General features: G+C 42.3%; 1 protein-coding gene across 3 annotated transcripts in view; it reads left to right on the forward strand.

The window, feature by feature from the left end:
• Positions 1–13,783, forward strand: part of ccdc180 (coiled-coil domain containing 180) — a 50,865-nt gene that overhangs the window by 23,679 nt on the left and 13,403 nt on the right. For all 3 annotated transcript variants that reach the window (XM_042710378.1, XM_031585444.2, XM_042710379.1), the window contains exons 14-22: positions 2,021–2,136; positions 2,215–2,341; positions 6,512–6,554; positions 6,660–6,781; positions 7,271–7,458; positions 7,565–7,740; positions 7,842–8,022; positions 8,235–8,381; positions 8,480–8,624. In XM_042710378.1, coding sequence (XP_042566312.1) covers positions 2,021–2,136; positions 2,215–2,341; positions 6,512–6,554; positions 6,660–6,781; positions 7,271–7,458; positions 7,565–7,740; positions 7,842–8,022; positions 8,235–8,381; positions 8,480–8,624 — 1,245 coding nt within the window. The remainder of the gene's footprint in view (positions 1–2,020; positions 2,137–2,214; positions 2,342–6,511; positions 6,555–6,659; positions 6,782–7,270; positions 7,459–7,564; positions 7,741–7,841; positions 8,023–8,234; positions 8,382–8,479; positions 8,625–13,783) is intronic.

The raw sequence follows: 13,783 nt of genomic DNA on the forward strand, positions 1-13,783 counted from the left end.
GACACGTCCTCTGGTGAAGGAGGACACCAGACTAATACATCATATACAACACAGGACAGGAGCCAGACACGTCCTCTGGTGAAGGAGGACACCAGACTAATACATCATATACAACACAGGACAGGAGCCAGACACGTCCTCTGGTGAAGGACGACACGAGACTAATACATCATATACAACACAGGACAGGAGCCAGACACGTCCTCTGGTGAAGGAGGACACCAGACTAATACATCATATACAACACAGGACAGGAGCCAGACACGTCCTCTGATGAAGGAGGACACGAGACTAATACATCATATACAACACAGGACAGGAGCCAGTCACGTCCTCTGGTGAAGGACGACACGAGACTAAGGCTCTTACTCTAACCTTAGCAGTGGCGATTTTAGCCTGACATTTCTGGTGGGGCAATTTTGTATGACGTCATGTCACCGTCACAAAAATAGAGGTAACTGATTATTATAAGCAGTAGGCCTATATAGACCAGTAAGATATGCTATGGGCTGCATTTTGAGTGCCAGCAGGGAGCAGAAATCCTATTTCAAATACATTTCACATGCTTCAGCGCGACACAAAGATGTTGCCTATAATACAGCATTAAAGTAAAATGATTGCAACAAAGTAAAAAGATTAGACAGACACATAGCTCAAATAACTTGCATAATTTATGAAGCGTGTGGCACACAATATGAAGCAAAAGGCACAACTGAAACAAATAACAGCAACAAAACATGCTGCTAAATGAACGAAACTTTGTTCTTGAAGATTGCATTGATACATCCATCAGCTCCAAAAAAAAAAAAAAGTTTGACTCACAGAATAGTAGTGTCTTTGCAGCCTGGTGTCGCCCTCGCACATCGTCTCAAAGTTCGCACTTACCACAGAGTTTTATGCACGATATCAGCCTCCCCAGTACATAACGATTCTCCTCCGTCTGTTTGTTGTGCTCTAAAATGTTCCGCTGATATGCACTATCTAGCTGTGCCATGATGTTGACCTGCACCAATTGCAGGGCGCAATTGATTATGGGGTTTACAGCTTTCGTGTTTCACTGTTCTTTCTGCCAGATGCTTCAGGCCTTTGAATCCAGCCGTGGGCCGAACTGAGTCTGCATTAGTACCAATTCCAAAAAGAAGGCATGGGAAACAGAACAGTGCTCGTTTTGATGTGCTAGCTGTTAGCCATGTCTTTCTGTCATACCATTCCGTCTTGAAAGTTCGAGTCGCTTTCTGACCAGGCTGGAGCAGGATCAAGTCGTCTGGTCTGTGTGGTCCCAAACGTTTGATTTCTAATTTTTCTTCCAGCGGCAATGTACTATGATAAATTGCACCCTCAACAAAGAATATACGTTATTCATTGTATGAATTAAAAAACACTTCCAAAATAGTCGAAATCTAGCGATAGCTAACTAGTAGTGCCGTTACTTGCTTTGATCTGACTGTTTTTTTTTTTCTTCTTAGTCACGGTGTACAGGTCTTGCGGTTTTCGCATTATTCCAGTCTAGTTGCCAGGCAGATTTCATGAGGCACATCTGAAAGTGCCCCACCGCTCAATGTTAACTTTGGCCTGTGTGGTTCACGCTCATTGGTGTTTCCATGGTAACGGTGGGGCAGCGTGGGTCGTTGCCCCACCGGAAAGGGAGGGACAGCGGAGAGCAGCATTTCACAGAGCAAGCACACAGACAGAAAAACACACAAATCAAATGACTCCAAAACAAGACTATAATGCTTGTGAGTCAAGTTCATTCACACACATATTGACGGTACTTTGCATAAAAAAAAATATATACACATATTTTGCCGCGAAGTACGAATGTATTGAGCTTTCTGCACAACAGCGTCATCTGGATCTGGTGGGGCAGTGCCCCACCTGCCCCTAATGTAGAAACGCCACTGAACCTTAGGTTTATCTTATTTGACAACAACATGAGTAAATCCTCACAGTTGATAAAAGGACTATGAGGATATTGTATGAAAATAATAATTATAAATTATGAAATAATTTCCATTTCTAGAAAAAAGACACTCAGCTAGACATCTTGCTGGACAAACTCAGACAGGAAAGTTCAGAGGATTTCATGAAAGTCACCCTGGATAAAATCTTTGGCATTTTGGGCGATCTAAAACAAGGGTAAGTCAAAGCATCCTACTTGTCAAGTTCAGAGAGGCCTATGCACTTCTTCTGCGCTTACTTCTCTGTCTCTTCTAGGTATATGACTCTTCATAAAGAAGAAATTGATACAGTGGAGATTTATCCTGCCTTGGTCCTAGAGGAATTGCAAATCTATAGCATGGCTGTCAGCAGATTCTTCGGTGTCAAAGAGGTTCATTGTCAGGTACGGAATACATTTTATAAACCCTTTGAAAACATTTTTAAAAACCTGTGTGTGTCCAGACGAGATGATCAATATATTTATAGATGTATCAGATGGCAGAGCAGAAATTGTGCATAACAATGTGGTGGGAATGGGCAGCTGTAAGCAGAGGGGTTCTGCAGGTAGATCAGGTGAGAATGGGCAGCTGTAAGCAGAGGGTTTCTGCAGGTAGATCAGGTGAGAATGGGCAGCTGTAAGTAGAGGGGTTCTGCAGGTAGATCAGGTGAGAATGGGCATAGGGTCTCTGCAGGTAGATCAGGTGAGAATGGGCGGCTGTAAGAAGAGGGGTTCTGCAGGTAGATCAGGTGGGAATGGGCATAGGGTCTCTGCAGGTAGATCAGGTGAGAATGGGCGGCTGTAAGAAGAGGGTTTCTGCAGGTAGATCAGGTGAGAATGGGCATAGGGTCTCTGCAGGTAGATCAGGTAGATCAGGTGGGAATGGGCATAGGGTCTCTGCAGGTAGATCAGGTGAGAATGGGCGGCTGTAAGAAGAGGGTTTCTGCAGGTAGATCAGGTGAGAATGGGCATAGGGTCTCTGCAGGTAGATCAGGTAGATCAGGTGGGAATGGGCGGCTGTAAGAAGAGGGTTTCTGCAGGTAGATCAGGTGAGAATGGGCATAGGGTCTCTGCAGGTAGATCAGGTGGGAATGGGCGGCTGTAAGTAGACGGTTTCTGCAGGTAGATCAGGCGGGAATGGGCAGCTTTAAGCAGAGGGTTTCTGCAGGTAGATCAGGTGTGTGTGTGTGTGTGTGTGTGTGTGTGTGTGTGTGTGTGTGTGTGTGTGTGTGTGTGTGTAGATCAGGTGGAAAGACTGCAGCAGCATCCCACAGTGGAGATGGTGTAGAGTAGGAGGGATGAAAAGAGTGGACAGAGCTCAATCTCTATACTGTGTGTAGAGTAGGAGCGATGAGAAGAGTGGACAGAGCTCAATCTCTATACTGTGTGTAGAGTAGGAGCGATGAAAAGAGTGGACAGAGCTCAATCTCTATACTGTGTGTAGAGTAGGAGGGATGAAAAGAGTGGACAGAGCTCAATCTCTATACTGTGTGTAGAGTAGGAGGGATGAAAAGAGTGGACAGAGCTCAATCTCTATACTGTGGCATGCCACAGGCTATCCAGGGAATGTGTAACCCCTTCGGGAGTACCAACCTGGGTTCGGGTTGGGGTAGGAATTGAATAGCATTTCATGATTTACCACAGAATTATTGAGTAACTCTGAGTTTGAGCACATGTGTGGGAGTCATCAAAATACCAAAGATTTTTTGAGACAAAGGATTAACTATACATTGATTCAATTCCACAGTTAAGATATTTTAAAGAAAATGTGAATTGAAGATTTGGACCTGGAGATTGGGAAAATTGGGAACATGCCAAAGGCAAATGTTGAATGCCTGAATTGAATGATATGATTGCCTTGTTTATACCTTGGGATCAATTTAACTGAAGCCAATACACCTTCTAAGCACCCTTGACCTTCAGCAGGGTTTTAGCAATGTAGTTACAATGGGCACCACTAATGTAGGAACACTGGGCACCACTAATGTAGGAACACCACTAATGTAGGAACAATGGTTACTATGGATACCACTAATGTAGGAACAATGGGCATCACTAATGTAGGAACACCACTAATGTAGGAACACCACTAATATAGGAACAATGGTTACCATAGGAACACCACTAATGTAGGAACACCACTAATGTAGGAACAATGGTTACTATGGATACCACTAATGTAGGAACAATGGATACCAGCTTCACATGGGCACCAGAATAATGTAGGTACCTTACCTTGTGAGTGCGCCGGAAACATTTGAGTGCAATTGTGCATAAATAGTAATACTGTCTTCATGAGGGGCCACCGAGACAACTTTGTAAGCAGGGCTCGAAATTAACTTTTTGGCTTACCAGCCAACATGACTGGTAGATGAAAAAAAAAATGACCAGCCAATCATATTTTTACCGGCCAAAATGAAACCTTGCATTTCAGACCTACTCTGACATTGTTTGACATAAACAACCTTGACCTATGATTTCAATATCATTGTAAATCACTCTCAGAATGGATTCAACAAAATCGACCAATATTGCCCAATTGGCTGGTGACAGCCGCAACAAGCGCTGTATGCTGTACCCGGGATCCGTAAAGGCCCTCCTTTACGATACAACATACGCTGTCTGAAGCCCAGTTTTATAGATCTGGGGTTTTTGGTATGTGTTTGGTTATGCTGGGTGGCTGGCTGGCTGGCTGGCTGGCTGGCGTTGATGTAGGTCTTCCTGACAGGTACCCCTTTCTTCTCATCCAAACTATAGAGATACATTATTTAATTAACTTTTGCATTACCACCATTTTTAAAAGCACATTCAAGAGTTGGCTATTAAAAATATACTTCAGATGAATGAATTTAACCTCATAAGAAGCGTTGCATTAGGCCTACAAAATATTGTCCAACTAACAATATAGCATACATATTCAAAAGCAGATTATAGCCATCAACCTATTCTGAACAAATTGTCACAGAATGTTAGTTTAGTAGGCTACAATCCCATGGCTGGCCTGCACGCACTGCGATGTAGCAGTAGGCCTAGGCTACACACATGACCAGCTTTGCATCGGACACAATTTAGTCGCCAGCCCAAAAATCTACACGCCCTTGGCGCTTGGCGGGTGCCAATTTTGAGCCCTGATTGTAAAGTCATAAAGATATAAATGATTTTAAAAACGTAAAAGACAAAGACAGGATTTTTAAATATCTAAACAACCACAGGCCTCTCAGATTCCTGCCTTCAACACATCTGGCCCAACAGAAGCAGATTGCATTATACAAAAACAATCCCGACCCACTAGATGTTTTCTTAATGATGTACTCTGTACCCAGTCTTGACAGTTGACAGACAGAGATGACAGTTGAAATGTCCGATCTCTATTCTACAAAACCGCTCGACTCGGACATTGAAGAATTATTCTCTTTTTATGGCATTCTTCGGTGGGGTTCCACGGGGATGCATGTTTGCACATGACAACCTCTTCTCTTCTCATCACTCAGCCTTCTTAATGCTATCTATGACAGATCTTGGTCTTGGCTCAATGCGGCAGATCCGCCTCTGTGATTTTGAATTTTGAAAAGTTGCACAGGGTTCTTAGTGGTTAGGTGGAAAGATAACAATATTGTTATGCTGGCAATAAACGCTGTTGAGAAGTGCAGGTATCTGTAAGAAAGTGACACAAAGAGGAGAGGCTACGAAAGAATGAATCAGCCCATGAGTATCTTCCCGTACTACCATAACCCGGGAGGCGTGGACCTGCATGACCTTCAAATGTCAAGAAACAGAACCACAATCAGGTGGTGGTCACTGGTCCCAGAACAGTGCTGATGTGAACAGCTGGATTTCCAAAGGGATGTCATTGATGGTCATACTGACCTCCTGACAGTTTAGCAGCAGGTGTCCCTGGGTTTCCTGCAACGATTTGGGAAACGAGCACTCCCATATGGAAAATAAATCTTCATTGGTGACTGCAACTCCGGATTCTTCAGGATTCAATGTAAAATCTCACTGGATTGTAAATAAGGGAAACCATTTTCCAAAGATACAGATACTGTGATGAGTACTTCTGAAAAGTGTAGAAGGACTGTTAAGCTACCTCCATTGTTGATTCTGTTCTCAAGGTCTTATATAAGTGTTACGTTACATTTAATTGAATATGAACACAATTCAGAGATTCTTACAAACAAGGTTATTTCAAAGTGTTATATTTACATTGTATAAGTTATATGTCTATTTGAATGGTAAAACAATAACGCTGTTAAGTTGTATGGTTTTTAAAATATAATATAAGTGATTGGAGAATTCAAAAATTTTTACAAAGAATAAAACATTTTCATCTCTTTTTTCCTACCTAAAATACAAAGACACATTTCGTTTGTGTAATGGGATGGCCTAAAGAACAATGTTCATGCACTTACAAAATGATATATTATAATATTGTGTAGAGGTTTTGAATTGATGAACCATAACCTGCATTTAAATAGTTTTTTGTTAATTATTATTTGACCTTTTAACCTCCCTTAGTACACTCAAAGTTTTTTTTTTTTACCTTGTGCATTAAAAGTTATGATCTGCATGTTGCAGGTGTCTGAAGAATGTAAAACCCTTTATCCTTCTCTGCAAATAGGTAAGTGTCCTGAATTGAAAATTATACATCACCTTTGTTTTTTTTAATGAAAGTGTCAAGAATTTCTACAATTGTTGTTTGAAATTGAGTTTGCTTGTGTCCTAGATGTCAGTGGCAAAGTCATCATAAAGAAAAGGAAGCAAAATCAGGTCCAGGGCAGGAAACGCTTGCTTAGCGCTGGGGGGTCTGTCAGTCCAAAAGATGGCAACTCAGTGCCTTCTCCGGAGGTATATGCGTAGAACATAGGAAATCATTTCTCTTTTTTTTCATCTTCATTTTCTTCTTACTCAACACAGCGTACTATACTGTATCATCATCATCATCATCATTGTTTATTCAGGGAGAATTGACTGAGCACAGGGCTCTTTTGCAGCAATGCCCTGATTGAGGCTACATAGTACAGAAGAACAATAAATAAACAAACCATAACAAAACAAAACAGACAAAATAAATAAAAAAAAACACATTAAACAACTCAGAAATTAAGTATAAAAAAAAATTAATAAAATAACATAAAGTAAAAAAATTAAATCAGAGAATCATTTAAAACAACAGCATTGAGGCACATCCTTATTATCTAAAGGGCTCTTAAATTGGTTGACAGACAAATACTTGGTTAATTTCAACTCCACTTGAACAGTGTATATTCAGAGTAAAAACCCATATCTCCTATAAGTCCTAGTAACCGGTGTGATTTTGTTTTCTTTGTGTGGTAGGAGGATAATGACTGCCCTGAGGTGTTCTTTGACTCTCAAAATCAGGACTCCTTCACCAGTGCCAAGGGAAATAGTTATAATGCTATGAAGTTTGTGGATCTTTCTACTGAGGATGATCAGGAACCTGACATTCCAGAAGTTGAGCTGGTGAGGTATCCCGCCGGCCTCTTCATCGAGCTCCTTGGAAAGTAAGGACATAGGCAGAGAGAGGAAATAGAAAATCTTTTTTTGAACACTTTCACAAAACAAAAAAAAAGTTTAACAACTTCTTTTTGTTCTCACTTTTTTGAATAGTGTACGCCTGGCCTTTTTCGATCACCTTGAAGAATGGTACAATTCAGTTTTGATGAACTCTTTTGACATTACATCAGCTAAGAAGGTGGAGCGGGAAGCTGAACATGCTTTGCGCCTGCATCTGCACCAGCCACGGGCGAGGAGGATAGAAATGGATATCTACTATGTCCGTGCAGGTGGAGCATTCAGTAGTACAAACATATTGAGAGAGTAAGAGGTCACTGCTTGTTTCAGGTTTACATTCTTCTTCTTCTTCCTCTTTTCTATTTCTACATAGCTGAGCTGGTGTTTCATAGAGACCATGTAGACAAACACTGTAAAGCTGTGCTCCAGTCCCTGGCCAATTATCGCAGTGAATTCCAAGATCTTCAGGTCCAACATCACAAGCTCACTTCAGACTTCCGGGGGCTTATCTACGGCATGGAGGATATGTTCAACTTGGCGACTAAATCTGATGTGTAAGGATGTCAACCAATACAAACCATACAGCCGGCCCAAAGATGGAATTATGATTGATTTACAATCGATCATATTTTACAGCCGCCCACTATTTCTGCCTCCTTTAGTGTGCAGCCGAACCCTTGCTGACCTGATTTTCTCATTTTAGATACAATTTTGATTCAGTCAGGGTTCAAAAACAGTTGACCTTTTTCTTTCTTAATTCTCACAGCTTGGTTAATCTCTCTAGTACACTCCAGTCTGACCTCGAGAAGCACAACAGTGCCATCCAGGCCTCACAGAGACAATTCAGAGAAAAACTTGAGCAGCAATTAGAGGACCTCAGGGGAGCCAACGCACAGTTATTGAAATCTATCAGGTCAGTCATTTGTCAGTCATTTTGTCCTTTTTAGCCCCCACAAACTGGCATACTGTGGTGTGTGTTTTTTTTAATATCTTTTTTACATACGGTTCCAGATTGTTTTCTGAGGGAGGAAACTTCTCACCCAAAGAAACTGAGCTCTATCAAAAACGCTTAGAGAAGATTGCGAAGCGCATCGACTCGACTGAAGAGGGCGTACACTTGGACATGGAACAAACCGAATACAAATGTCTAGAACAGGTAATGGAATTTTTTTTGCTTCGTTTTAAGGATATTGGAACTGAGTGTACTTGATACATTGTGATTGAATTATGTGGATCATTGTGAATCACTGTACAAACATACAGCTGCAAACAGGGAGGAGCCAAGCAGTCCAATAGGGCACTGTCGCCATGGCAACTGTCATTATGTCAAGGGCAGGGCTGTAATCACTCGCAGCAAGTTTCAGATCAGTTGACCGAAGACGGAAACAGGATATGACCTCATTTTGTGAGGCTTTGTCTTGAGTTCATCTGTCCCGAATTTGATGAAGATTCAACGATGTTTGTGGTCGCTGAAACGGTTTTTGATTAAATCCAATATGGCGGCCAGATGGTTGACAAACACATAGGTTATCATGTCCCGTCCTTGGCATGTCCCAAGGTTACACTAGACCTAACAGTCAGGTTTAGAAGGCAATTTCTTATATGCACTAATATAAATGATTTTAACAACCAAAAATGTGATCAAAAAGGTCCACAGTAGTCAATGCGAATATGAAAAAAGAACGAGGAAAGATTTAGCTGAGAATACAGAAATGTTTTTCACGCCATAGAAATAATTTGGCTTAGTCCTATTTACATTCAGCCAGTTACTGAGACAGACCAGTCAGACCAGTGTTCACTTTATCAGGGGACAAAGCAGCTCTATTCTTTTGAATGCTGTGGCCTGAGAACAGCCTCTCACAAGGCACTGTGGTTGCAGGGGTTGACAGGTACTTGCATGCAATGAGTACCAGCCTGGTATGTGCCCCTTCTCTCTTTGACCACCACTATAGTGGACACCGCTCCATGTCCAATTTGGGTTCTGCTTTGTAGCGGTCCAGACATGGTTCTATGGCTCTTCCTGTATCTGTGTCAATATCAAAAGAAACCAGCAAGAAGACGGTCATCCTCTTTGGCGGCTATTTCTCTGTTGTCTCTGCAGATGGTTGTTGTGCAGATCTCTGGGGTCAGGTAGCAAGCTTCCCTTTAGCTAGGTTTGTGCTAAAGTCTTGAACCTCACAACATAGATTGAATTATCATCTGAGGGATAGTAGTAGTAGTCCTTTATTGTTACAGCACAAGTACCAGCAACATAGCCTGTCGCATAGTAAACTAGCGAAAATGGCAATCCACCCGTCCATACATATACACACACATCTGACAAGGGGGTAGACAGGACGGGAAGACAAGGTTGAGGGAAGAATTGCAGCATAACATGAGGAAAGGGAGGAGAGAAAAAAAGGCGACCCCCAGACTATGCTCCTGGAGGAGTACAGTGTGGGAGCAGGAAAAAAACACCTCAGCACATAAGCACATACATTTCCATAACGCTGTACAAGTGGCATTAGGCTGGCAACATCACTGAACAGGAGACATACCCAGGGGCGGTGCCAGGGGGGCGCTAGGGTGTGCTATAGCTCCCCCTGGATTAGCCATAGCACCCCCAAGAAAAGAATGGTTTATTTATTATTGTTATTTAATTTAATTTTGCGTTTAATTTATTGTGTGATAATAATATTTCACTCACAAAAGAAAATAATAATATATGCAAGCAGCAATGGGGTGGCCAAGCAGGTCAGATGACCCAGACCCAGATGACCCAGACCCTTTCGACATCCTCAGAAGAGGGTTCTGAGTACACGCAGCAAGTTTGGCGTGAATCCATCAAAGATTTGCCGAGATACGACACAACTTTCTGTTTGGCGGCTCTGCTGCCGATTTTGATTGGCTGTACCGGACAAACGGTTTAGAAAATCTAAAATCATGTGATAGTCCCTACGGTTGAATATGCTCTCCGGCTGCTATGCCATAGAGCCGGGCTCTTTGGTGTGGCAGTCAGAGCGCATGTTTGGCACCCTGTAGACCCGGTAGCTAAATGTAACTAACTAATGAATTGAGGGAATATGCATGGGTAACAGAGAGGGAGTGTGTGTGTGTGTGCGAGCTTGTGAGCTCGGGGTTGCGCTGTTAGGAGCGCGCCAGAAAGAATGTGTGTGTGTTCCTTTGTTTGATCACCGCAGTTCCGCGTCCGGAGGATGTGATCGCTCGTTCCGTTGCAGTTGCGCGATTCTGTTGCTGTTCCCTTTGCAATTTAGCTATCAGGTCTAATGTTAGCTGCTTTCGCTAAACTTACTTCGTCTCACTTAGCAGTTCGTTGACTGATGAGAGGTCTTAGGCATGTGTCGGCCGTAAAGGCCCCGTCACACCATCTGGTCAACGTTCCCTGAACTTTCTAATCGTTCAATTTCGAGCGTTCTAGGGCGATGTGGACACATCTGGCGTGTTACTAACGAAATAATTGCGTAGGACTGACACATGAGGAGTGTGTAACACCGACCAAGTGACGTGTCACTGGTCCACGACAAACATGTGCTGACGTGTCACTCCAGCGCGACAAATGATAAGTCAACCTTAGAAGAGCGTGTCAAGAGTGTAATTTACGTGTGAATAATGACAGAAAAGCGTTTTGCTGGCGTGTGGGTTTTATGGTCAAACGGGTATAAAACGCTGGAAAATCATAGTGGATTCAGTTGATCTGAACAGTGAACATCATGCCGCCAAGACCACGAAAAGGTGTGAGGGGGGCTTCTGCTACTAGCGCTGCTGCAAGTAAGAAGATGATAAATGCTGCTGAAAGTAAGAAGAATACAAAGCCTCTTTCACTAGCAATGTCTTATTATTACTGTGATTTACGAAATAACGGGCGCTATTCCTGGGGTTTTATGTTATTAAAATAAATTATTTAAATTTGACACTGAATTTGTGTTTCTCAATGTTTATAATAATAATAATAATAATAATAATAATACTTCAATTTTGTATAGCGCTTTTCTATATACCCAAAGTCGCTTATTATTAGAAAACATCAACACATCCACACACATTGTCCCTGTCACAAGAGTCTTCATATCATATCCATCTGCCATGGAACAGCACCAGTTCAGTAGGCTACATCTACGTCATGCTGGGCTCAAGCAAGCATATACCCTCCACTCCGCTTTTCGCTAGATTATGCAATGACCTTGCATGACATGATAGCATTGAATATGTAGATGTAAAGTGCACAGAATAACGTTTGCAATGATGTAAGTTGCGTTTGTTGATCACGTATGGTTAATAACATATTAATTGTAGAAGGGACATGATAAAATCAAGATCTTCGGGTGCATCAACTGTACTCAGTCTACCCTACCCAACGACTGACTATGATAGCCAAACGCATGCAAAGTTAATAAAACGTTCCACGAAAGTTCTCCAGCGTTTAAATGAAACGTTGAAGAACGCTGATCTCCATGAGAACTTTTCTGCATGTTCAAAACTTTTTTTTTGGACCAGCGTTCTCCTCCGATCACCGACGTTTACCGACGATCACAGCGTTCACCAGCTTTCACACAAAGCTCTTCTGGCGCAATTCCAGCGACCATGGACGATTACCAACGTTTCCTCTAACATTATAGAACGTTGACCAGAACGTCATGGTGTGACGGGGCCTTATGACAGAAGTGAGAGTGTTCTATTCTATTCTACAAAGAGAGTTGTTCTTCACTGGTTGACGGTGGAAGGACAGACGGTGTGCTCCAAGCAATGCTGGAGGTGAGGAGAGGTCAAGACAGGTGTGTGCCTGGCGGGTGCCGGCAGAGAGAGAGAGAGAATATCTGTGAAGACGTTCCTATTGTCCACGCTCAGGTAGGCGTGGTTAAAATTGCATCAGGTTACACTTTTATGACAGGGAAAGTTTTACGTAGGTTCCGGATGAAACCATACGCAAGTTACTGATTAAAGTCAAACACAATGGACGAATTCCAGGTCTACCTACATTGGTAAAAATATAAGCAGTTCTTCACACTTCACAAACTTTGAACCATTGGTGGCGCTAGAGGGTTTGAATGGGAGACATGAAATTTGATGAAATTGATGAGGGGACTGGTCCCAAAGAGTGTGCCAAATTTCACAACTTCTGACCATGCGGTTCTAGGGGCTGCCATAGACTCCCATGGCAGAAGAAGATGTATAATAATAAGAAGAAGAATAAGAATACGTAGAAACCCTCTAGGTGGCTTTGCAGCTTTGCTGCTTGGCCACCAATGAACAGATTGTTTTAGACACAGAGCAATCATTCTGTAATAACCTTTGACCCAATTTTCACGTTGCATGCGTGAACGTTGACATTCCCGAACGGTTGAAGGAGAAAGCGAGTTAGTGCGCGGTGGTTTCAAGTTAACATAAACAATGCATCGGTTTTTGCTACCTAAATGTCCACGTTTGGAAGAATCAGTAACATAGAAGAAGAAGAAATGCCAGGGGTATCGGATGTGGATTTTGAAGAAGAGGAACATCGTGGTCAAGGAGGTCAACCTTCCACCACTACTGAGGGTGCTAACCATGATGCTAGCAGCATCGGTGACATTAGCATGAACGCCCAGGTTGGTCCGAGAAGACCAATACTCCAGAAATATCCAGCTCGAATGTTTGGAGTCCAACAAAGGTCCTATTTGATTATTGATGATTGTGAACTGAAATAGTATATACTTTTTGAATGCATTTCTGACTCTGAGTTAATTATATCTGCTATTCTAATTCGCCCTCTTTAGTTTAAAATGAATTAAACTATTTGTGTTTAGTTTAATTTAACTCTGTCTGACATGGTAGTGGTGACCTGGTGGTCACCTGGCGCCCAACTTTAAACCCCATTGAAGTCAGTGAAATATTTGGGATTGCGTAATCTATTCAGTGACCATCGCAAATGAACGTGGCTCCGTCAGAAGCAGCCTAATGATAATAATACAATCGATTTGTATATCGCTTTTCATGGACCCCAGAGACGCTTTTGGGAGCAAATATGTAAACAGATGACACCCAGGTGGGGAGGTGTTGTAGTAGAGAACTATGTGACACATAGGCTATCACCCTCATTTCATAGCACCCTCAGTAAAACGCAGAGCTCCCCCATAGCACCTGCAGAAAAAAATCTCTGGCACCGCCACTGGACATACAGTACCATGAGTCAAATTTCAGAAATGGAAAGCACAAGAGGTTTTAAACATGCAAGTAAATTGGTACTAATTGCACAGAGAAAGACACTCACTACCTTTGCACCAATACACACAGGGGAGAGAGAGTGAGAACACACACATGTACAGGTTGCCTTATTCATGT

This window comes from Clupea harengus, chromosome 18, assembly GCF_900700415.2.
Source record: "Clupea harengus chromosome 18, Ch_v2.0.2, whole genome shotgun sequence".
Taxonomy (NCBI): Eukaryota; Metazoa; Chordata; class Actinopteri; order Clupeiformes; family Clupeidae; genus Clupea; species Clupea harengus.